We start from the raw sequence: 26,018 nt of genomic DNA, 5'->3' as shown, positions 1-26,018 counted from the left end.
ATCTTTTAGAAAACATGCAACATTTTAATTTAAAAAATAAATTGAAATATTAATTTGACTTTTAAAAAATTAAATAATACAGGAAAGCTAATAAGAACACAAAGCACCTCCATCCCATATTTGTTGTTCTAATTTCCCCTTTTCAAAGGTAACCATGTTTAACTTTGCCAGGGGTGAGGTGTGGGGGGTGTAATTCCTCTTATGATTAACTCCATAATTTTAAAAAATGAGCTTCTAGTACTATTTTTTTATTTATCTACTTTAAATATTATCTACTGAATAATCAGTAAAACATATTTGAATTAACTTATTTATACTACTCTACACTTCTCCCCTTGATTTTCTTCTGAATCTTTGTTTTTTTTTAAGATTTTATTTATTTATTTATTTAAGAGAGAGAGCACAGAGGGAGAGGGAGAGGGAGAAGCAGACTACCCACTGAGCAGGGAGCCTAATGTGGGGCTTGATCCCAGGACTCTGGGATCATGACCTGAGCTGGAGGTAGATGCTTAACAGATCAAGCCACCCAGGTGCCCCTCCTTCTGGATCTTTGATAGTTACTTTTTTGCTTTCTCTATTGTTCACTTTTGTACTGATAAATAAAATATCTAAATATTTTTCTTTTATATTAACTTCAGTCACTAACTCCTGATTCCCCTTTACATAAGATGAAGATTTTAGCTGTCCTATCCTTTGTAATCCCGCTCTCCTCCACAGCTTTGTCCTGAAGTCAAGTATATCTTTGACATTGTTTTGAGGTCAATTTTGCAACTCTGATTAAGCCGTCATGTTTTGTCTATAGCTTAATTCTATAAGTCAAAACTACAAACAGTATCTATGCTGTTATGATATTGCAAATAATCATTCGTTGTAGAATAAAGTAATGTGCTAGGATTATGATTCTTCTCAATGGGTAAAATGTAAAAACAAAGACTCTTTTATCTTATTCTCCATCAGTTACTCAAAAACTAATGCCACTTGTCAGTCTACATCATATTGAGAACTTGACTGTCCTGTACACTTCTGTATTTTTTCCTGAATATTCTAGTTGCCTTCCTTTTTTTTCTTGTGGAGAATGGTAATAATAGCAAACATTTATGTAGTACTTAAAGTACCTGTATAGTATAAACATACACCTATACATGGATGGGTGTATATGTATGTGTATGTATAATTTACATCCCCAACGACTCAATGAAGTAAGTACTATATTTATTCCTATTTTATAGATGAGAAAAAAGAGGTACAAAGAAGATGAGTAATTTGGCTGAGTTCAATTATAAATAACAGAGCTAGGAAGAACCTAACAGTCTGATACATGTTCTTTACCTCTAAGATAGGCAGCCTCTGAAAAAGAAACGTAACTTTCTCATTGTGTGTGGATACAGAGACACCTTATTTGTTCTCTCTATTAAGTAGAACCCATTCCAATCTTCTTGGAGGAATTGTTCATTGGAGCTCAGTGACTTTTTGTTCTAAATTTGACCCATTATTTTTAAGCCTGCGCTGCAGTTATCACTGGGTCATTCCATTCCTGGTTTAGTTGCCAAATTCTAGTACTCCATGTCTTCTTATTTCTTGGATTTCATCTTTATTTTTTCTAGAATATGTCTTCAAGAAACTTCTCTAAGGATGGTACACAGATGCCTGGACATATATTTATTTTTTCCGTATATATGATTGATAGTTTAGCTAAGTAGAATTATATGTATAAAATCATTTTTTCCCCTAAACTTTGATGACATTGCCCCATTGTCCTATGCCATTCAATGCTGCTAATGAAAAGTTCTCAGTCTTTTGTAAGTGATCTTACTTTTTTCCTCTGGAAACTTTTAGGATCTTCCCTTTATCAATGTTGTTTTGAAATGTTTTGAGGATATGTCTGAGTGTTGTAATTTTACTTCAATTCATTCTGCTCAGTGTTCAACAGACCACTTTAAAGTCAAATGTCTTTCTTTAGGTCTTAAAAAAATGTTTCTGTTATTTTCTTCCCCATTTCCTTTCCACTATTTTCTCTGTTCTTTAATGATCAGGTATTAGATTTCTTGGATTGATCTTCTATATTACTATTCTCTATTTTTTGTCTCTGAAAAGTTGTTCTTTATTCTGGTCCTTTTACTTCATTTTGGTTCAGTAATGACACTTTAAATTTCTTTCTTGTTCTTAGTTTTTTTTTTCTTCTCATAGTTTCCTGTTATATTCGTTCTCAACATTTTATGAAGATATTAGGGTTCATTTTCTGAAGTCATTTTCTGTTTCTTGAATTATCTCTTTTCTGGTGTTGGTGTTCCTTTTTTTAAAATCATGATAGTTGTTTTTGAAATTATTGATTTTTATCATACCTGATAAATCTTCATTTGTTCATATTTAAGAATCAAGATATGGGTTAATCTTTCTATGAAACTGCCATTAATTTTATAAATAAACATCTCTGCAGAATTGAGAACCAACTTTTCTGTGTATACATCAGCATTCTCATCCAGCTAGCTTAACTTTAGCATAAGAGGGTGGAGATCAGGTAATCTGACTGGTAGTCTGTCCTTCAGAAGAGAGTTTCACTCTGGGAACCAAACTCACATTAGCAGGAAGTTTATTAGTGGAAGAGCACTAATTTATCCTGGGGTTAATTAAATACAGTTTCCTACGGCTTTGCATGTGGGATAGGATAAGTGGGAAATAAAGGAAGTGACAACTGGTTCAGAAATTCCATTGAATATCAGTTCACCTGTTTCTTTACAACTTTTGTTTCCCTTCTCCCCCTAAATATCTGCCAAGTCTAAGTTTAGAGTTTCATCAGAAACTGTAATTATTTTAATAGCTCCAAGATTTAAAATATAATTGATAAATTCAATAACCACTATTGATAAAACTACAGAAAATACTTGATTAATATGATGAAGAATATCAGCATAATTTTAACAAGTATACCTATATAAAAACCAATAACCAATTTCATAATTAATGATAATACATTAGTCTATGGCATGGCAAGAGTGACACATATCACCATTATTATTTATAAATAATATTGTATTGTTCCCATACAAGTATTGAACAGATACTTGATTGGAAAAGATAATGGAAGCAGTAAAAGCTCTGGAGAATTCTGATGCAGTATGGCTGAGTAAGCCCCTATTATACCAGCCTGTCTCATACAATGACTATAAACTCTGGACAAGAAACTCAGAAAACACACACACACACACACACACACACACACACACATATTACCTGAAGACCCCAGAGAGTGAACAAAAGCAGGTGAAAAAAAAAAAAAAAACATATAAACTTGTAGTAACTTGACTTGCATGGGGCAAAGTTGCTATTTTTATGACTTTTGGCTTGAAGGGTGGATGAAGTTGGCACTTAATGGGTCATCTGAAACTCCAACAGAAAACTGATATATTTTTTCTGGAGAGAAGAACCAGAGAGCAATGTTCAAGGCAACCCAAGCTTCCAGAAAGTGAAGGGAGGGGACTAATAGAAGAGAACTGAAGATGACAGCCAAGTCTCTCACTAACCAAGTCTCTCACTAACCCCTGAACCATGCATGTTTAGGGAGACTGCAAGTAGCCCAGCTAAGGATACAACTGAACTGAAATTTGAGCTGCTGCTCCAGAGACAGAGTATATTTTGAACCTGACCAAGTTAATTGTTAATATAAAAACATCAATAATCTTTATAGGGATATAGCAGATTCATCAAAGTCTCCCTCTATATTAGAGCCAATCTGGAATCCTAACCCTGGAAAAGTTAGATCACTTTTTCCAGTTCTCCCCCTTCATTCAGAAGTATTCTGCTGTATCTACTCTATGTATGAGTAATGTTTCTGTTTAAACAAAGAGAGTTTTTTTTTTTTGCTCAGTATTTGAACTTTAGATTTTCCCTGCATTTGGACAAATAAATTTTGCATGTGAATATAATGAGGACAAAGAAAATAAAAGTTAGCAAAAAGTGTGAACACAGTCCAATTTTTAAATTCTTGTAGATTTGTTTCCTCCTCTACAAAGTGTTATTAACATCCCTATCATAGGGGTTTTTTTGAGGATGAAATAAACATTATATTTGGAAGCATTTAAAGAACTAGACATATCATACTTAGATATGCCAAATGTGAATAATCAAATTTAAATTACTTATCAATATACACAGAAATAATTCCTAAGATAGTTCTCGTTTTCTCCTGATGTTCAGGTGAAGAATCCTAAACTTTTGCATGATCTATATTCACAGACTAAACAAGCATGTAGAAGAACACTGGGTCCTACAACCATTTATCCTGCACCCAAGATTCAATCCAGTGCTTACAAGAAGGAAAAAGACTCTACTTTATTTGCAGGTATATGTATATTATGTATTTATTTTGAAAGAGTTATGAGGCCTTTCTTTGACTAAATGCCTCCTCAAACTGAATTGCTTATTGCAAGAGAGAGGTGAAGGACTCTCACCCACATGTCACTTCACACATAGATGAACAGAGTATCCACCACCATCACTACCTCATTAGAGTCATGAAGAGGTTTCACAGAACATATAGTGCACAGAAACAAATTTCCTCATAATGTTTCAGGGCTCCAGCTCCCTCACTAGCTTGCTCAGGCAGCTGAATGCCTGAATTCGTAACATACGGTAATATCTGGATTCACCTACTAATTTCTAAGGGGAGAATTTAACAATATCCAGATAAACAGAGTGTCCAAAGATTTCCTTCTATTATTTTTGAACTAGTATCCAGCCTGGATTAAGTGTCCTGATTCAAAGATGAGTAGATGGAAAAACAAGAACATGAGACTTCTTAAATATCCTGTAGCAAATAAAGGAGATACTTTAAAAGATAGCTAATGGTCACAGTCTGACAGAAATTGTACCCCATGAAACAGGAAAAAATTTAGACAATAACTGTTTTATAAGCTCAAGAGATTAAAGAAAATAAGGATTCTGTGAAACAAGATTCAAAGATATAAAAGGTAATTGTCAAAAATGAAATGCTGCTGTCAGTGCTGAAAATATTTTTAGGGTAAGGGTAATGATAAAGCACAACCTAAATTATATCAAACGTAATGAAGAGTAGAATAAACATCCAAATCAAAGATCCGAAGGGCAGATTTAGGAAAATCACGCAGAATGCAATGTAAAGGAACAGAACTATGACTGGTTAAGAGAAGACAATACATTGAGGGAACAAAACTGGTATCCAACCCTGAGATAACCGGTGTTTGGAAGAGAGACCAGAACAAATTGAATGAACTTGCTGAAAAAGAGCATAGGGAAGCTATCTTGGAATAATAGAAACACTCAATATCTTGATTTTGTTGATGCTTCCATTAGTGTATATATATTTGTCAGAATTCACCAAACTATACATGTAAAATTTGTACATTTAGTTGCATGCAAATTTTACTTCAGTAAGTTAAAAAGAAAGCAAAAGATTAATTCTGCAAAATTCTAAAACACCAGAAATAAAATAATCTAAGGGTGCCTGGCTGGCTCAGTCAGTTGGATGTCCGACTCTTGGTTTTGGCTTAGATCCTGATCTCAGGGTCATAGGGTTGAGCCCTGTGTCAGGCTCCGCCCTCAGCACAGAGTCTGCTTGAAGTTCTCTCTCTCTCCCTCTGCCCCTCCCCCTGCTTGCACTCTTGCACTCTCTCTCTAAATAAATAAATATTGGGAAGCAGTGCACTAGAACACGAACTGAGAGAAAGAGAAAAGTTGAATTTACTGCTAATAGCATATGTGTCTAGGAACACTTCTAAGAAAGTAGGAAAATGCTGGAGGGCCTGCCAGGCATATTTGAAAGAGTTCAACCCTAGACACTTCCTTCATGCCAGGTGGCAAGGTCAGTTTGATCTCTGCTAACTAACATCCCTCTTTACCAATAGTGTTTAACCATCTGAGGCTTCCTATTGTCTAATAATGACTACATGTTGGAAAGATTTGAAAATTTAAGAATATCTTTCTTCCACAAAAATCTCCAAGGCCAGTTTTATTCTTGATGTGTCTTAGCCAGACATCAGATCTTTGACCTCAGTCTTTTCCAGTTCTGTCTTGTTCACTTAATAAACTCTTACTTAAAAAAAAAAAATGTCTTACTAAGTAGCTATATAGATTAAGCACTATGCCAGGTGCTTTCTATTGTTTTTTACATTGTAAAATATTTTCTGTAAGGTATTTTCTGAATTCCATGATATATGTGTGGATTTTATGAAAATATTTTATAATTTCAGCTCAAACTGGAGAAAACCCTGAGGAATCATTTGATTTGGCTGGTCGCTTAGAAGATTATATGAATAAAAGGTATTTATTTTAACATTTTCATATTTTATTGTGTTCATTGATATTTCTAACAGGAAGAGTTCTGCCCTTTATTTTTTAGTAGACCAGAATGAATTTATTTGGGTACATTATTACCATTAGGCCTGTACTATGATCCGGTGACTGGTCTAAGAGTGTGCTACTAGTCAGCATCACATTCATACCTTGAACTCATGCTCTATCTGCTTCAAGTTCATAGACAAATGGAAAAAAGACATAGAAAAATGAATGGAGAGAATACAATTGTGTTTTTCTAGTAAACACATTTGATTAGACTACCATATGGATGTAAGAAAAGTAGCTCTGTAGTTTCATATAAAGTTCTGATCTTTCTTATTAGATCCTGAAACTAAGTAAAATCATGTTAACCTAGTATGTTTTAAACTTTGGAGCAATCATATACAACCTCTCTAAGTTTATCTCAGTCCTTCTGTTTCTTTCTAAGATGATATCTGGGGAAGCGAATGAGATACCCATTAGACTTTGGGATGTTGAGGAAAAGGTACTTCAGTAAGCATCTTGGTCAATGCCCTTGTACTCTGGTGGTCTCATTTCTAGGTATTCTGTGGCTGTGGACATCTGTGGTTCATGAATATATGGTCTATTCTCTCAGAACTTGGTTAGGGTCCATTCTCAACTCTCATTACTGTGGGAGAACACTCTGAGCCTCTGTCACAACCTTATCTGTCCATCACTCATGCCAGGCCTTTGATATGGGCTAACTCACCCCAGAAATAGCAACCAACTTGGTAAGACTAAACTCAGTGTCCATGTCCTATGTGAACCAAAGGAAATCTGGGATGAAAACTACATCGTCTTTCTGCCTGTAACCATACCATACTGTTGCATTCTGTTAACAAAGCTGAAGCCAACCTATGTTGTTAGGAAGCTGCCCTTGCAAAGCTCTTTTTACCCCAGAATCTCAACAAAGAATGTGACAAATATCTCTCTACCCCTGGTATTCTCCTCACCCTGCATAATATATCTCCTCCACACTCAAGAGCCAAAGAGGGATATATATTATTGTATAGCTTCCACCTCAGCTTGGATTTGAGGGAAGTGTTGGCAGTGACTTTGAGGGACTGATAGACAGACAAGAAGTGACTAACTGAAATCAACCCTATCATTATTTATGCTGAACTTGTGCTCATTTTCAGAAGAAAATCTCCCCCACAGACAGGTGATTTTAGCAAAGAAGAAAACAAAACCATCAGAAATGATCAATTAAGTGAATATTGTTCCATAAGAAAGAAAAATTTGCTCCCCTTGTGCTTTGAGGATGAATTGAAAAAGCCAAATGCCAAGATAATCAACATTAGTCCAGCAAAGACAGTAACTTCTCATATGGTAATGGTAATAATATCTACTGTAGTTCAGTAAATATGTGTATAATTACTCTTTATAGGAATCTTATATTCTAATGACTGGAATCTTTGATAAATTCTTTTTACTTTTTTGAGGAACCTTGGGGGGCTTTAGCGCATACCTTTGGCCCAGGGCATGATCCTGGAGACCCAGGATCGAGTCCCACGTCGGGCTCCCTGCATGGAGCCTGCTTCTCCCTCTGCCTGTGTCTCTGCCTCTGTGTGTGTGTGTGTGTGTGTGTGTGTGTGTGTGTCTTTCATGGATAAATAAATAAATAAATAAATAAAATCTTTTAAAAAATTCTTTTTACTTTTTCAATTTCACATTGCAAAGTGACAACACTTCGATTCTTAATGCTCTTTTTAGAACTGCCACCCCAAAAGTGGGGATTCCTTTGCATCAGCTGAAAGTTTTGTGTTTTTCTTTATGAAGAAGGCTTATAAAATTTTCTTGATTATAAAAGAAATATAAAACAAAAATGGCATTTTTAAAAATGACTGCATTATGTTTCACCTTTCTAACAATCTATTTTAGCTTTTTGAACCAGAAAATACATGCATTTAAGGCTATTTGGTAGCTCACAGAGTCTCTAGGAAGACTAAGACAATCTGGCTTGAAAGCTATACAGTTAGGAGTCACCCAGTTACAACCCCAGACTGCTCCACCAGGACCCATGCTTTGTTATGGAGTTTGTGACTTTGATTCTGGTTAGGAGATGCTTTTTTTTTTTTTTAAAGGTTTTATTTATTTATTCATGAGAGACATAGAGAGGAAGGAAAAGACAACAGAGAAAGAAGTAGGCTCCCTGTGGGAAGCCTGATGTGGGACTCAATCCCAGGACCCCGGGATCATGACCTGAGTCAAAGGCAGACGCTCAACCACTGAGCCACCCAGGCATCCCAAGAGATACTATTTTTAAGACTTTTGCCACTGCTGCCCTTCAAAGCAGGTATACCTGCTACCATTCTCACTAGAGTAGCTTTCATAATGCCCACCTTTTCCTAGTGTTTGATTTCTCTGAACAGAAGACTATCTCAGGTGTATCTGATTGGCAGATCCTAGGTCACATGCCTATGTTCTAATCTCAAGGGAGGCTTAGAAAGCTAGTCTTTGCCTCTATGTAAAAGTACATAGATTTGTAAGGTGGGAAATTCCCAGAGGTATTGGACAGACCAAAAATAGGACAAATCTCCACTACTGTGGCTAAATGGGTAAAACTGACATCCCAGTGGATTGTAAAATTAGATTTTCATCATCTTTTTAGTAATTGTAGACAATAATATACCTTTCTCACTAAGTATACTGATGTACAACTGGATGATACTGGTTTCTTACTTCATTAGTTATATTTCTAAAGGAAAGGTAGCAATCATTGACTTAAAGTTTGCTAAGTAAATACTGGTAATATGTATATTTGACCAGTTTCTTTGGAATTAATCTTTTTGCCCTACAATGGAAATATGGGAAGGAGTTTAGTGAATAGGCCAAATATACAAATTTTGCTACTGCTGTGACAAAATAGTCTATTTTTAAGTCAATCTATTACTTTGGGTATTTCATTCCACAAATATATATTGAGGCTTTTTATGTGCTAAGTAAGGGTTGGAGTACAAGAATAAATATAATGTTGTAAAGATATTTTTATATTCTTAGAAGTATTTATTAGAATATCCAGCCTTTGTAATTTTGGCTTATAATTAATTATGTCTGTTAAGATCTTTGACTCAAGATTCATTTTTTTTGGTATGCTTCTTATTTCTGAGTGTGGGACCTAAGAAATGCCAGAACTATGTTCCGTCCCACCAACTATCCTATTTTTCCAATGACAACATTCACACATCTAAGAAGTGTATTTATTTTGTCATATCTCACTTTATTCAAAAAGGGTTTTTGTAGGCCAGAAATTCAGATTTTACCCCTAACATTTTGACAGAATATTAAGAGAAGGAAGTATGTCACATACAAGTACATGTTTTTTTGTTTGAATACCATTATTGTTCATATTAAAAACTTCTTTGTAGTCATTTTTAGAATATCTTATTTTATTTTCATGTTTAAAAATATAGGTAGCCGCCTTGACTCACTGGACTGGTGACTAAGTACTCTTTTCTTTAATCCACAGGAACAAAATGACACAAATCCCATAATTTTCCATGAGACTGGATATGTACAAATGTTACTTTTGACAAAAAATAGACTTCCTCTCTATCCCATGGAAAAGGAAAACATTTACCCACATAAAAGACCAGATTTTGTTTTAGAAAGAAATTGTGAAATCCTCAAATCTTTAATTAGTGATCAATGTATTATTCCTTCCAAACCTAAAAGAATTATGCCTACTGCATGGAAAAGAGATATACGAGCACTAGCTTTTAAAGTGGGCCATAGAGTTGTAGAGGGTAAACTAAAGAAGGAAACGAGTAAGCAGACATTTGAAAACATACCCTGGAGCAAACTCTATGATTTCTCACAGACTTTTTCCAGCCTAACAAAAAAATTTGTGGGCTTCTTTGATAAAACTGTTATTCAAGAAATGAGTGCCAGACATGGCAACTTGGAAAGAATGTTTTCTACAGTAAAACCAATTAGCAAATTCAGTGCCTTACCTGTCAAATATGGCTCAAAGCCTTTAAAAACTATACTCGAAGTTCATAAATTAAGTAATATAACACCACTGGATGATTTGTTAAAATAGTCAAATGAAAATTAGACACCTCAGAAAATATTGTTTATACAGCAATATTTAGTAACAAAAATCAAATAATGACGTTCAAAGATCATAGAAGAAATTCTTACCAAAATAATGTGCAAATGGATGCTATAAGAAAGCAAAGCATAGACACTGGAATTACAAGTCAACAGTCATCTGTTCAAGAAAAGCCAACATTTTTAGTAAATAAAAGTACAAAATTAGGAAACATTTATCAACAAGAAGTAGTTCATGAATTTTTATGATCTCAATTAGATTCCTCAATCATCAGCATTTCTACAGTAGTCTGATTTGGGACCAAGAATGGCACAGACTGTTTCTGGAAATTTGCTGTTAGAAGCCAAATAACATCAATAACTCTTGCTTAATAATTGAGTATCAAATAAGACAAATGTACCATTAACTTGATGCATGTGGAACTAATCGTGTATCAGCATTTTGGATAATCACTGGAAAATAGTCTTACATTAGCATTTCACGCAATTAAAAAGACTGTGAATTTTAAAATAGTTTTTTGTTAGTAGACATTGGAACTTCCTTGCTATATAATGCCTTTTCCAAGTATAACTTTGACTTTTTTCAAAATTATTAAATAATTTAAAAGAATAGCTTAAATAAGCTAAAAAATCTGATACCAAGTCCTATAAAGTATTGAACATTACATATATTATTATATTGCTGTTTTACTGTTTCTAATTAACCCAAACAGTATAAAGGCAGAATTCAAATTAGAAAAGAATTGTATTTCAAAAGTTTATTTTTAATCCATTTGTTTTAAAGAATTTTTAAAAATCTGAACTGTTAGTATGTAAGGAGAAGTAGGTTTAATTAGAAACATTTCTGTTAGGGGAAGGCTGTAGGGGCCTTTGGAAACTTCCGAAGATGAAGACATAAATTTGTTCAGGTTCCTGTTTCTACTTCAGGGTGGAGGGTTTTTTTTGTTTTTTTTTTTGTTTGTTTGTTTGTTTTTTGTTTTGTTTTTACCATGTGCCAAGGCTGCTCTTGGGCACCTCTTCCCAATGAGAGTCAGGTTTTGGCTCTAAAACAGAATGACAAGGGGAAAACAGGAGTGGGGGAGGGGTTAGGAAAGAGGGGAGCAACTGGGAACTCTGTAAATGAGAGAAGAGCAAGAGCAAAAGGCTTTAAGATAAAATGACTGGGCTCAGGTACAGAGGAGATAGAGAAGGAGTATACAGGCTTTCCTGGCTCTTCAACTTTTTTCTGATTACTGGAGGAGAACCAGCATCAGCACTCAAAGTTATGAAGTCATCTTTCTCTTTTCCAACAAATAGGGATTGATCCTCTTGTTCTTTAGTCTTGCTGTCATCCAGTCTCTTCACCCCCCACTCCTGCCCCATCCCCCTTTTCTCTCCTCCCAGGCTCACTGCAAAGCAAAACAGTTTCACTAACTACCCTGCTGGCTTAGAAGATAAAATGCAAACTCTTTTTAATCACTAACAATCAAAATAACAAGAAATAGAAAACATACCTATTTCTATCATAAGTAATGATGGTAATTTTTCCTGATACCCAGTGTAGGATAATGAAATGTGGATCTTGGATATGGGCATATATGAGTAAACATGGGGAAAGAATATAAACTGTCTGAGCCTCAGGTTACTGTTAGCCACCCCCCACTCCCAGATGGGACAACAATACTTTATTACGGTATTATTATTTTCATTTTTAAAAAGATTCTATCTATTTATCCACGAGAAACATACAGAGAGAGGCAGAGACACAAGCAGAGGGAGAAGCAGGCTCCCCTTAGGGAGCCAAATGCAGAACTCACTCCAGAACCCCAGGATCACGACCTGAGCCAAAGGCAGATGCTCAACCACTGAGCCACCCAGGTGCCCCCAGTATACTATTTTCAGTGTTAAAAGTAATGTGCAGTACCTGAGTACTTGAGTGTAGTAAACATTCATTAAAAATTCCCTTCCTATTTTCACTCTTTCCTGTGCTCTTAATATAACATCTTAAAAGATGCTCCCAGAAGTTATGCTTCAGTCTTTTTGAAGTTAAATGCTGGACCTAACTATAGTATTCGAATTTTAGCTCAAAGGAGACACAAATTAGAACTAAGGATTTTTGTATTCGTTATTTTTTGAACTTTCTGCTGTAACTTGTGAGCTTTATCTTTTAGGAAGGCATTAAATCAACTTAAAAATTCAGTTTGGCTGAGAATTCACTAAAACAGCTGGATAGCTGGGAGCAGTGGATTCTGGGAAGGTACTGACCTAAACTCTGCACCTTTCTCTTTGACTCTCAGCTTCCATCTGTCATCTTTTAAGCCAAATAGCTGCTGAGGTCATCAAGCAGTGGGGTGCAAGAATAGACAGGGTTCCTAATTTGATGCTGAGATCTGTGTATGGCCCTGGAGACCAGACTCTGAATCACAAGGCATTGATGGAGGTTCTGCTGTCCTGAGACCAGCTGGCCATGGGGAGCTGTGGATTACCCAAGAGAAAGATTGTCTTTGGTCCTATGTGTTTCTGGTCTCACTGGCCCCAAGAGGCCAAAAGGAACCACTAAACCTCTGAGAAAACTGAGTAGTCAGAGGTCTATGAATTTTCCCTCAGATGCCTCACCAGGGGATTGTGGTCTGCTTGCTTCTATAGCACCACTGCATAGTGGGCAAGACTTTACCTTAACAGTACTGTAGTCACTAGATATTGCCAGAAACAGACCTGCGCTTCTCCGAGCCAACTTAGAAAAGTAACAATCCATCAAAAGGCACCCTGCAGCAGCCAGTGGCCAGCCAGGCAAGACTGTAACAGAGAAAAGAGTAAATTTATGAAAATTGCCCAGAGATCTCATTCAGGGTTGGGGAGGAATACGTAAACAAAGTAATTCTGTAGGATTAGCAGTGAAAAAAATAATTAGAAAAAATTAAATTGTTTCCTGTTACCTAACCCTGCCAAATCCAACTCTTTCGATAACCAGCTGTAAAATAAACAGAATACACAGAAACTGCTAGAGGAGACAAGAAGAAATTTGACAAGAAAAATAATACAAAGATTCAAGTGCAGCACACTATACACACACACACACACACACACACTTACACACTCGTTATACTATTTCCTTTAAGATACTGGTTGCATTTGTTATTACCTCCAAGTATAATCTTGATAGAAGAGTTAATGATTGATTGAATAGAGTATATCATAAGACTTCCAAATAAAAGGGGAAATGGGATTAATATAACAAAACAAAGAAAATGAAAAAGAACAAATATAAATAAATCCCAAAAATATTGAAATCAACTATCATTATGCTATAATTATACAGATTGAATTTTCCCATTAAAAGATAGAGACTTTCAGACTAAGTTAAAAAATAGCACTTAACTATACACTGTTTACAAGTATATTTCTTTTAAAAGATTTTATTTATTTATTTATTCATGAGAGACACACAGAGAGAGGCAGAGACATAGGTAGAGGGAGAAGCAGGCTCCCTGTGGGGACCTGAAATGGACTCGATCCCAGGACTCCGGGATCATGCCCTGAGCTGAAGGCAGACGCTCAACTGCTGAGCCACCCAGGCGTCCCTATAGGAAATATAGTTAAAGCAATAAAGAAATCTTGAAAATAAAGGAGTGAGGAAAGAGATACCAGACCAGAGAAACAAAAAGAAGTGAGAGTGGCATTATTAAGATCAGATAAATTAAAATTTAGGGTTAGAAACAGTAAATAAGATGAGGACCTTATACTTTATGTAATAATAAAAGCACAAAATATGAAAACAGCATCTTAGGTGCCCTATGTATGTGCCAAAGAAGAAAGAGGCTAATGTATAAAGTAAAAACTACTGGAAATCCCAGGAGAATGTAATAAATATAAAACTATAGTGGAGGACCTCAGTTTGTCTCTTTTAGAGTTAAACAGGTAAAATAAGCAAAAAGTGTGGATGCAGGGATGCCTGGAGGCTCAGTGGTTGAGCGGCTGCCTTTGGCTCAGGGTGTGGTCCCTGGGTCCTGGGGATGGAGTCCCACATTGGGTTCCCTGCAGGGAGCCTGCTTCTCCCTCTGCCTGTGTTTTTGCCTCTCTCTTTCTGTCTCTCATGAATAAATAAAATCTTTTTTAAAAAGTATGGATACAAAGTAATTATATAATGCAATTAATAAAGTTGATGTAATGAATATAGACCTCTGTTTCTTTGAAACAGAGAGAAAAGATTTGGGGATTTGTTCATAGAAAATTGATTATATTGTGGCTTACATAGAAACACACAATATTTTTTCTTTCTTTCTTTCTTTCTTTCTTTCTTTCTTTCTTTCAATTCAAATTCAAGTAGCCAACATATTTTCTTTTTAAATAAAGGTAGGACTTTATAAAAAATAATCCAATAAAGTTAAGAATAAACATAAAGCAAAATCCAATTTATCTACTATTTGAAAATAAAGGATGAAGAAGAAATCAAAACTTGAATTATAAAGTAGAAAATGAAAAGGAAACCATTTCATTTCAGTACCTGTGGCACAACAGCTAAAGCTAGTTCAAAAGAAAAAGCCAAGTTTTCATTTCCCCCCCCTCTTTCTCCTGCTCTTCCTCCTCCTTCTCTTTCTTGCTAAAAAAGCATTTAGTGAAAAGGATCCCAGGGTTCTCATCTCAGGAAAATAAAAAAAGCAAAAAATAAGCCACAAGAAATTATGAATAGGAAATTAATACAAAGAAACACTAAAAATACTTAAATAGAAATAAAAATATAGTATAAAGGGATATATTAAAGTAATAGTTATTTTGTGTGTTTGTTTTTAAAATACATAAGCCCTTCTCAAGCCTGATTTAAGGGAAAGGAGCAAAAAAAGTAATATAAAATTATGAATGAGAAAAAAAACATAGAAGAGAGGAAAAGAATCAGAAGAAATATTACATAAAAACTTATGCCAAGGGCAGCCCTGGTGGCCCAGTGGTTTAGCGTCATCTTCAGCCCAGGGCCTGATCCTGGAGACCCTGGATTGAGTCCCACATCAGGCTCCCTGCGTGGAGCCTGCTTCTCCCTCTACCTGTGTCTCTGCCTCTCTCTCTCTGTCTGTGTTTCTCATGAATAAATAAATAAAATCTTAAAAAAAAACTTATGCCAAAAAATTTGAAAAATCTAGAAAAAAGTGGGTGATCTCCTATCAAAAAGGACATGATCAAAATTTACCTCTAGGAATGGATATTTGGAATAGACTAATTTCCTAGAAGAGTGACATTCACCAACTAGATGAATTCACAAGCCATTTTTCTTACTTTATTATTGAAGTCAGTGTGGTGGGCAGAATTTCAAAAATGTCTCCCCAAGATTCATGTCCCTTGTTATTCAATCAAACATTAACTTAGATACTGCTGTGAAGTGATTATATAGAAGGATTTAAGGCTACTAACCATCTGACCTTAAAATATGGAGAATATTCTGAATTACTGGTGGACACAATGTAATCATATGATCCCTTGAAAGCAGAAGAATGCAGAAGTCAGACAAATATGGCAGAAGACAAAGTAAAAAAGATGGGTTAGAAATGGAGGTTGAAGAGGTACCTTGGTGGCTCAGTCAGTTGAGCATCTGACTGTTGGTTTTGGCTCAGGTCATGATCTCATGGATAGTGAAATCAAACCCTGCCTCAGGCTCCATGCTCAGCCAGGAGTCTGTTGGAAGATCCTCTCTCCCTCCCCCCACTCATGCTCTCTCTCTCTCTCTCTCTCTCTCTCTCTCAAATAAATGTTAAAAAAGAAAAGAAAAAAGAAGTGGAGGTTGGGGACTTCAAATGAGAAGGGCAAAAATTTTGAACACTATTGTTTATAATATTTTGAATTTGTTACAATTACTTCCTCCCTGCCTTTGCCATGCTTCTGCATAGTTGGAATGTATTTCCGGGCTTCATTGACTTGGGCTTGGTCACGATACTTACTTTAACCAATAAAATGTGAGCACATATGACTTGCATAATTTAGCTTTGCTTCCATCTTCCACCATCAGAACAGCATGTCTCAGGAAGTAGTCCCTCTTTGAGCCTGTGTGCCAGTATAAGAATACATTTAGAGCCCAGGCCAGCTAAGCAAAGCCCAGAAGAGCTTCAATCAATCCATGGCCTTTGTGTAACATGATTAAGACATAATATTTTGATGTTGTAAATCACAAAATAATTGGGTTACTTCCACAACAAGAGCAGATTAACGCAATGTAGGAATGTTGAACCCATCTTTGGCCCTCCATCTTGTTCTCCCCTCTGGCATGCAGATGTGACTACTTTATTTTTAAATATTTTTAAAAATATTATTAATTTTAGAGAGAGAGTGAACATGGGCAGGGGCAAGGGCAGAGGGAGAGGGAGGAGCTGACTCCCTGCTGAGGAGGGAGCCCCACATGGGGCTTGATCCCAGGACCCTGAGATCATGACCTGAGCCAAAGACAAAGATTTAATGGACTGAGCGACCCAGACACCCCCAGATGGCATCACTTTAGATATTTACCCTGTGTCTTCACCACTATGTCCTTCACTCCATAGAAGCTGGGGGTTAAAGTAGTGAGAATGGGCAGTGAATATGGAGCAGAAAATAGCTGCGTAGTACCACTTGGATCATCTGTCTACCAGCCTGATTGCCCTTGTCAGTAAATTACACCAAATAAAACTCTGTAAATTGTACGAAGTGGCTTGCTTTGTTTTTTGGCATTAAAGTAACTTTTAGTCTGGAGGGCACAGTACTGGCCCTCTTTTACCTTCTAACACACTGTCATTTTGGGAACTTAATTTTTTAACTTTTCACAAGGAATTTTATAGTGGGAGGGGGTTTATATTCAAAATCATCTCTATGTTGTTAGCATTTTATGACTGGAATACGTTAATCTCATAACAGAACCTCTGATAGATCATACTGGGCAATGGCCTGGCCATAATATGAAAATGGAAATAAAATAGAAAATGAAATTTTTATCTCAGTACATCATGGTCTTGGAGTTAATTAATATAAGATTAACCTATAGTTTACAGTCTTCTGGTTGCAAAATTCACAGTATGACCAGCATTTCTAGGAGAATTTAAAAAGGTGCAATCTCATAAAGGTAAGGAGTAGAACTTCTCTGATAGCTACAAACCTCTCCACTTCCCTGATTGACCTTACACTTGATGACTAAGTTCAATAGGTAAGGTCAAGTTAGGGAAAAATACTTATTTCCCTACTTCTCATGTTTCCCTGTGGAGAGTGGGACTTCCCCCACGGTCTCCTGCCCCATCCATTAGTCACTTTTCCCCATTAAGAAGGAATGAGATGCCTCATTATGGGTGGCAGCAATTTGCCAAGTTTCATGACTGGGTATGACTAATCTATTAAAAGACTATAAACACTTAGGAATTGATTATTTTCTTTCCTCTTGGCCCCAGTTTAGAAGAAGCAGCAAGAAATGCAGTGTGTCTGTTGTGCAGACTCAAATGTTCTATTGGGTGGGCAATCCCACAATTGGAGACAGGTAGGCAGAAAACTTACTTTAACCAATAAAATGTGAGCACATATGACTTGCATGATTTAGTTTTGCTTCCATCTTCCACCATCAGAACAGCACATCTCAAAAGATAGTCACTCTTTGAGCCTGTATGCCAGTATGCACTCAAGTCTGGAGTGAAGACAAGGCTGGGACCAGAGTGAGGCAAACGGGGTGCCTAGGTCACAATATACATGAAGTCACTCCCTGTCAGAGCTGTGCAACTGCAGCATCAGCCCTGGGACTGATTCCTTCAATGCCCTGTCTTAGGTGCATCTCTTGCCTCATCTAGTCCCAACCCTGGGTGAGGAGAGCCCATTGACTTAATCCATAGAAATCAACCTTCCAGGGCACAGAGCTGGGTTGTGAGTAAACATGAGAATCAGTCGGAAGATGCTGAGCACACACTATTAATAGTCTTTATGGTAAGAAAAGAATCTGTGGCTTCCGATGAACCCATTTGATCCAGGAGCATTATGTGACTAAGTTAGATTTAAGTATAATTTCAAGACATTGAAAGCCATGACTCTCAGAAATATATGAGTATACATCAAGGATTTTATTCAAACCTTCCATTAATGAGTAAAGAGTGAGATGGTAAAACTGACACAAAAGAAAATATGAAGACAGATTTATATAGTCAAGATAGCCAAATGAATATTAAAGTAATATGCTAATAAATACAAAACTGGTTAATATCTTACAAGGCAATAAATTTATAGCTTTAGAGTTACCTTTCTACCAGAGGGAAATCAACTATATCTCAACAGATAAAATTTATCTGTGCTAGGGACAAGAGTAATTTGCATCACAAGTGATTTTCTTCAAGATAACTTTTCTGTTAGCCAAAGGTGCATACCCTCATAAAAATTAGTTAATACATTAAGAATCCACCTTACAATTCCCTGCACTCCACTAAAAGAATATCCAATAATCACCTTTCTTTTTTCTAATATTGGATACTTTTTTTTAAAGATTTTATTTATTTATTCATGAGAGACACACAGAGAGAGAGAGGGGGGGGGGGGACAGAGGGAGAAGCAGGATCCACACAAGGAGCTTGAGGTGGGACTTGATCCCGGGTCTCCAGGATCACACCTTGGGCCGAAGGCAGGCGCTAAACCACTAAGCCAACCAAGGATCCCTGGATACTTTTGAAAAACATTTCTCCTTCAGCCTGGAAGTCATTCAGATATTTAAAGATATCAGAGACATCTCATTTTTCTCCAAGAGTCAGGTGTTCAGGATTAGTCACAGGTGTGGTATAAGCAGGAGGGTGTTTTATTTCAGTCCCCAAAGGGAAAATCAAAACCAACCATTATAAAGCTGAGGGGATATTATTAAATGCAAATCCTATTTACAGCCTCTTTCCCTCTAAATAAAACCTTCATTATATATGTTCTCTGCCCAAAAAAGAGGTAAGACAGTGCATTTATAGCTATTGCAGTGGGAGGACAAGAAGGAGACAAAGAACTAGTCAAACAAGTAGCCACAGTGCAGATTCTCAAGTGGGAATTTAGTTTGTCCACATAGTTAATTTAATCAACAGTTAATTTGATCCAAACACTATACTCTTGTGAACCAGAATCAAAATATGGGCTGTTTCAGATATCAGTTGTACATGTTTAGTGGCAATAACTGGTAATTGATGCCTCTAAAGACAGTTTCATTCATTCTTTTGTTTCATTTTGTTTTGTTTCCCCTCCCAGCATTCTTACTGTCTTACTCTTTTCCTCCTTTCTTTCACTAATTTGTTTGGGACCTTAGAGGTACAAGGGACCTTGAAAATTTTTTGGGCCAGAGCTGTCCAGTACAATGTTCTGCAGTGATGGAGATGTTGTATATTTGTGCTATTCAATATATAACTGCTAGCCACATGTGGCTATTATACACTTAAAATGTTTCTAGGGCAGGGTTTCTCAAACTCAGTACTATTGACATTTTGGGCTGGATAACTCTTTATTGCTGACAACATTGTTGAGAAAATTCATCCACCATGCTGAGGAGGTCCACACACAGTCATCCTACTTAATGTCAACCTCATTCTCTCAAGCTCTCAATTATCTTCTTAACTTGTGTTGACTTCCTTTCACATATTCATGGTGGCTGTTCCAAACTCTCCCACTCTGCTCAAACTCATGACTCTACCCTGCCCACCAGTTCCAAGAATAGGAGGGAAGCAAAGCCAGCTGCAGCTGTAATATGAGATTACTTCCTCATGTAATCCTGGAGTTTAGTTAAATCTTCCAGTTCACATGTGAGTGACCATACTGATCATCTCTGAATTTCTCTATGCTATGAGAAATTTGAAGTAGAATTACCTGGTTCCTTGGATTTAAAAGAGGCAGCTTAATGTAGGGAAAAAAGCATTGGATAGAGATCCAAGAGGCCAGGCTTCTACAACCAGTTCTGTTAATAATTCATGGCTATTTGGGTAAGACCTTCAACCTGTCAAGCCTCACATTCTCCTCTTGAATAGCAGGGAAAACTTGGATTTTTCCCCAAGATTTTAGATAACCTTTCTAAATATAGACCTTTCAGATTCTTTCTTTACTATTCATCTTCTCATCAAAAAATGTTTATTGAATGATTACTATGTGCCATCTCTGTACGGGTTGCTGGAAATCTAACAGTGATCAGAACAGACTTGACTTATGCCCTTTACGTAGTTTGATAGGGATGTTGACTACCTATCCAATGCTCCACCCTCGGGAAGCTCAACTCTAGGGAAAATAATCATTCTAAGCAAAAAAATTGTAGTACTCTATTCTTAGGTTAACCCACAGGGTACCCAGAAGATGAGGCTATGCCCCCTCCCAGATCACAATTTCTCCCATGCAGCTATGTTGATTGCTTAGTAGAACCAAGGATTATATGCAAAAGATTTAATAATGAGCACTGGATAAGCATTAGCCAATGAAACTTATGGTTGAAGCAGGATGTCACTCCAAACTTATTCCTTTGGTTGCTGGTTTATGGGGAGATCTGGGGGATTCCAGAGGAGGGACTAGGATGACCATGGTCAAGTCTGAGAGAAACCGGGGAAGTTACTGTTTACCACCATTTATAGAAATATACCTATATTCTAACAGAGTGGCTAGACTGGTCAGTCTGGTCAGTGGCTATTGAATATTAACCCTAAGAAGAATTGAGGAGACTATGTGATTTACCAACAACATTGGTCTTTCCAGAGTCATCAGAAGAAACCTGCAGTACCCCAACATTTTTAGAGATGTCTGCTTGGATGGACATATGTATGTAAACCCTCCATGGTAACTTCTTTTGAGTCTACCCAAGTTTCTATCTGGAAGCTTTCTCTCCTGGGCCATCTCATAGTTCTGCCTACTTCTGAGTCCAGATACTTTTGAGTCCAGATTACCTACTTGTATTGATATGTCATCTTAATAAGTAGAGTTCAGGTCCTAGACTACCTCATTAGGCCCACTTGCATTTTCCTTCCTTGGAAATAACTCTAATGAGTTTTTTCTGCCAAGTATGCGGAAACCATGCTTCTGTAATAAAATTATGTGAAGAACTCTTCCTATTCTCTCTCCTTTCCTTCCTTCCTCCTTTCCTTCCTTCCTTCCTTCCTTCCTTCCTTCCTTCCTTCCTTCCTTCCTTCCTTCCTTCCTTCCTACTTTCTTCTCTTTTAACATATTCTTATTGAATACCTACAATATGCCTTTGTAAGGCACTATCCTTTAGGTACCAAGAATACAGCTGTGAAAAAAATGAAGTCCTCCACTCTTACAGATGTTGACTATGAAGTTAATGAAACTTAAATTCATGCTCCTCACTTGTATGAACTTTTTCTAAGGCCCCAAGAGGGGCCCTAGAAATATGTTCTTCTGCTTTATATATTTTATACATTTTATAAAATTCACAGAAGATATTTTAGCTATCACTGGTTAAGAATGTTGTCTCTTTCTACCTCAATATTTTAACCATCATACTTCCCCTCATATCATTTTCCATTTAAATGATGGAAAATATTTTGAGAATGCTTATTTGGAGAAATTAGCAATATATGGCCTGGTTTAGTAGGATGCATTATAGGTGGTATGCAGTCACTTCTGTATAGAGTTACTTAGCTGTTTTAATGTAGGAATGCCTTCCTAGAATACCTCTACTATCTACTGTCGTACTTTATCTACCATATGACACAAAGTTATAGGCCCAGGGGACATATCATGAAATAAAATGCATCCTACAGTGGCCAGTACCAAAAGTTTGGACTAGACAGGGAGAAACAAGATCTGAAACATATGGGATTGGAAGCTATCTATGAAACCTTTCTCTAATCATCAAATGAACAAAATTATTGGCAATTTTATTGGGGGAATTCAGGTTTCATCAATACTTAGTCAAAACAGGAGTTCTCTCTCATTGGCAAATACTATTTTAATGTGTATACAATTAAAAAGGCACTCTACAGGGATGCACGGGTGGCTCAGTGGTTTAGAGCCTGCTTTGGGCCCAGGGCATGGTCCTGGAGTCCCAGGATTGAATCCCACCTCAGGCTTCCTGCATGGAGCCTGCTTCTCCCTCTGCCTATGTCTTTGTCTCTCTCTCTGTGTGTCTCTCATGAATAAAAAAATAAAATCTTAAAAAAATATATACTTTTTTTTCAGTTTCAGTGGAAATCATGAAAAATAGAACTTATCAGAATATCTATATGTATAGGGTACATATTTGGAGCAGTACTATAGTGAGTTTGGGTGTGAGGATGCATGCTTTATAAATCACACATATAAGTAATAAAAACAAACCAGTCAAACCATGCTAGAAGAAAGACTGATTTTTTTTTTGTATTATCTCTATCAAAAATATATTACAAAATTATTGTTACAGAAGCAGTCAAATAAAAAATAAAATAAATAAAAAGAGAAGCAGTCAAATAAGTATGCAACCAAAATATAGATAAAACATATAGAAATATGATAGGCATTTAATTCATAACATGGATTTTCTACTATTTGTCAGCTTTAAAAACTTGTTCTGAATTCTTACATTAAGTAGATATTCATTTTTGTATCTCATTTTACATTCTTAATTTTGCATTTTTTTTTCTTAAAAAGCATTTACAAAAGCTTCAGATTTTTTTTTTTTTAAAGCTTCAGATTTTATAAAACTTGGGTCTACCTCTGCTCATGAGGCTACTATTTTTACTGGGAAGAGAAAGACAAAAACTAATATAACATGTCAAGAAGTGGAAAAACTATGAGGAAGGATAAGGTATTTGCAATGGAGATGGAAGACATGTACACTGAAAAATACAAAACATCACTGAAAGAAATTGAAAAAGACACAAATTAATGGGAAGACATCCTGTGTGCTTGGATTGGAAGAGTTCATATTGCTAAAATGTCCATACCACCCAAAGCAATCTACAGATTTAATGCAATCTTTATCAAGATTTCATGGCATGTTTTTAAGAAATAGGAAAAATAATCCCAATATTCATATGCAACCACAAAAAACACTGAATAGCCAAAGTAGTATCAAGAAAGTAGAACAATGCTGATGTCTTACACTTCCTGACTTCAAGACATATTTCAAAGCTACAGTAACCAAAATAGTATGATTCTGGTGTAAAAACAGACAGAAGCCACCAGAACAAAAAAGAGAGCCCAGAAAGAAAACCATGTATATACAGTCAAATGATTTTCAACGGGTGTGCCAAAGCTAGAAAATGGGGAAAAGATAGTTTCTTCAACAATTGGTGCTAGGAAAAATGAATATCCGTATGCAAAAGAGTGAAATTAGACCCTGATATTACACCAGATGAATAAAATCAACTCAAAATGGATTAAAGTCCAGAAACTATAAGATTCTCAGAAGAAAACATAAGAATAAAGCTCCATAACATTGGTCTTGGCAATAATTTCTTGGATATGACACCAAAAGCACAAGCAACAAAAACAAAAATAGACAAGTGGGACTACTTCAAACTAAGAAGCTTCAGCACAGCAAAGAAAACAGTGAAAAGGCAACCTCTGGGATGGATGTATCTGGCAAGAGGTTTATATCCAAAATATATAAGGAACTCCTACTATTCAGTGATAACAAAACAGAACAAAACAAATAATATGATTTAAAAATGGGCCAAAGATTTTAATAGACCTTTCTCCAAAGGAGACATACAAATGGCTAACAAGCATATGAAAAGATGCTTAAAATCAAGGAAATGCAGGTCAGACTCACAACAAGCTACTACCTTACCTGTTAGGATGGTCATTATAAAAAAACAAAACGAGAGGAAAATAATAAATATTGGTGAGGATGAGGAGAAATTGGAAGGAACCCTGTACACTGCTGAAGCAAATGAAAAATGGTGCAGCCACTATAGAAAGTAGTGTGCAGTTTCCTCAGAAAATTAAAAATAGAACTACCATATGATCCAGCAATCTCACTTCTGGGTATTTATATAAAGAAATTAAATTTTTTTCTACTTCTTTAGGTATAAAATTAGATTATTGATTTGATTTTTGATTTTTTAAGTGTGCTAAATTCCAGTTAGTTAACCTGCAGTGTTATATTAGTTTCAGGTGTACAATATAGTGATTCAACACTTCCATACAACACCCAGTGCTCATCACAACAGGTGCATTCCTTAATTCCCATCACCTATTTCACCCATTTCCCCCTCCCAACCATCAGTTTACTCTCTATAGTTAATAATTTATTTCTTGGTTTGTCTTTCTCTGATTTTCCCCTGTGATCATTTGTTTTGTTTCTTATATTCCACATATGAGTGAAGTCATATGGTATTTGTCTTTCTCTGACTGATTTATTTTGCTTAGCATAATACTCTCTAGCTGCGATGACATGGGTATTTATATCAAAGATTTTATTTTATTTTTTTTATCAAAGATTTTAAAACAGAATTTCAAAGAGATATTTGCACACCAATGTTCATTGTAGCATTATTCATAATAGGCAATATATGGAATCAATCTAAGTATTCTTCAGTGGATGAATGGATTTTTAAAATGTGGTATATGCCTTTAATGGAAAATGGCTATATCACATAAATTATAGGAATTATATTAAACCTGTAGATAAATTTGGAGAGAATTAACATCTTAACAATATTGAATTTTCCAATCTATGAACACAGTACAGCTCTTCATTTTTTTTAACTATCTTTTAATTTCTTTCTTCAGTATTGAGAAAACTGCTTTAATAAGATGAAATTTGAGTTAAGACTTGAATTAAGCTATAGCATGAATCATGAAGCTATCTGGAGGAATATTATTCCAGGCAGAGCACAATGAGTGCAAAGGTCCTGAGTTATGGTGTGCTTTGAGGGTTCTAACAACAAGGTAGTCACTGTGGCTGAGTGAAGTGAGGTGGAATGGAGAGGGGCATTCTCATGAAGTCATAAGGGTAATAAGAGGCCAGATCATGTAAGGCCTTGTAGGCCATTGTAAGGTTTTGGATTTTATTTAGAGTAAGATGAGAAGTGATTGAACAGTTTTGAGTAGAGATCTGACATTCAATTCATTTTTTTAGGTCACTATGGGTGTTCCAGTGAGAAAGGATTTTAGGGATAGAAGATAGAAGCAGAAAAAACATTGCTGAAAAAAATTACAATATTTTAGCAAGAGCATATGGAGAATTGGACTAGGATGCCAGTAGAAGTAATAAATGTTGGAATATGGGTATATTTTAAAGATAGAGTTGATGGGATTCACTGAAAGTTAGATGTGGGCTGCGAAAAAAGAGAGGAGTTAAAGATGGCTACAAGGTTTTGGGCATAAACGTCGGAAGAATAGAGTTTTTATCAATTCATTTGGGGAAGCCTAAGAGGGGAGATGTTTTTGGAATGTGTTTATCTGGCTTAGAAGGAATAAGAAGGGGAAATAGATTTTTTCTAAAATTTTTATGCATCATTGAATTTTAAACACAGTATTTAAGAATTTGCACTCTATGCTCTGAGTATATTTCAATAGCCACCACCTGTGGTAAACAGCCTGTGCATTATGGTCTGAACATGAGTGGTAAGGAAAATAGGCAGAATGTAGGAATAGTTCAATTAGTAACTGAAGTTATTATGCCTCTTTAGGAGCATGCATGGATGTTAATGAGTCTGTGGGCAGGAAAGACCACACTGAAGATTATCTTATCTAAGACATGAGGAAGTTAGCCAGCAGATGGA

General features: G+C 36.0%; 1 protein-coding gene across 13 annotated transcripts in view; it reads left to right on the top strand.

Annotated features, from left to right (window-relative positions):
• Positions 1–10,595, top strand: part of C3H1orf141 (chromosome 3 C1orf141 homolog) — a 35,882-nt gene extending 25,287 nt beyond the window's left edge. For all 13 annotated transcript variants that reach the window (XM_072820750.1, XM_072820740.1, XM_072820743.1 and 10 more), the window contains 4 exons: positions 4,234–4,339; positions 6,225–6,294; positions 7,470–7,659; positions 9,800–10,595. In XM_072820750.1, the coding sequence (XP_072676851.1) occupies positions 4,234–4,339; positions 6,225–6,294; positions 7,470–7,659; positions 9,800–10,372 (939 nt within the window). In that variant the 3' untranslated portion in view covers positions 10,373–10,595. The remainder of the gene's footprint in view (positions 1–4,233; positions 4,340–6,224; positions 6,295–7,469; positions 7,660–9,799) is intronic.
• Positions 10,596–26,018: the final 15,423 nt, after the last annotated feature.

This window comes from Canis lupus, chromosome 3 (assembly GCF_048164855.1).
Source record: "Canis lupus baileyi chromosome 3, mCanLup2.hap1, whole genome shotgun sequence".
Classification (NCBI taxonomy): domain Eukaryota; kingdom Metazoa; phylum Chordata; class Mammalia; order Carnivora; family Canidae; genus Canis; species Canis lupus.
Note: the sequence above shows the minus strand (reverse complement) of the source record. Positions and strands in the feature narration are given on the sequence as shown.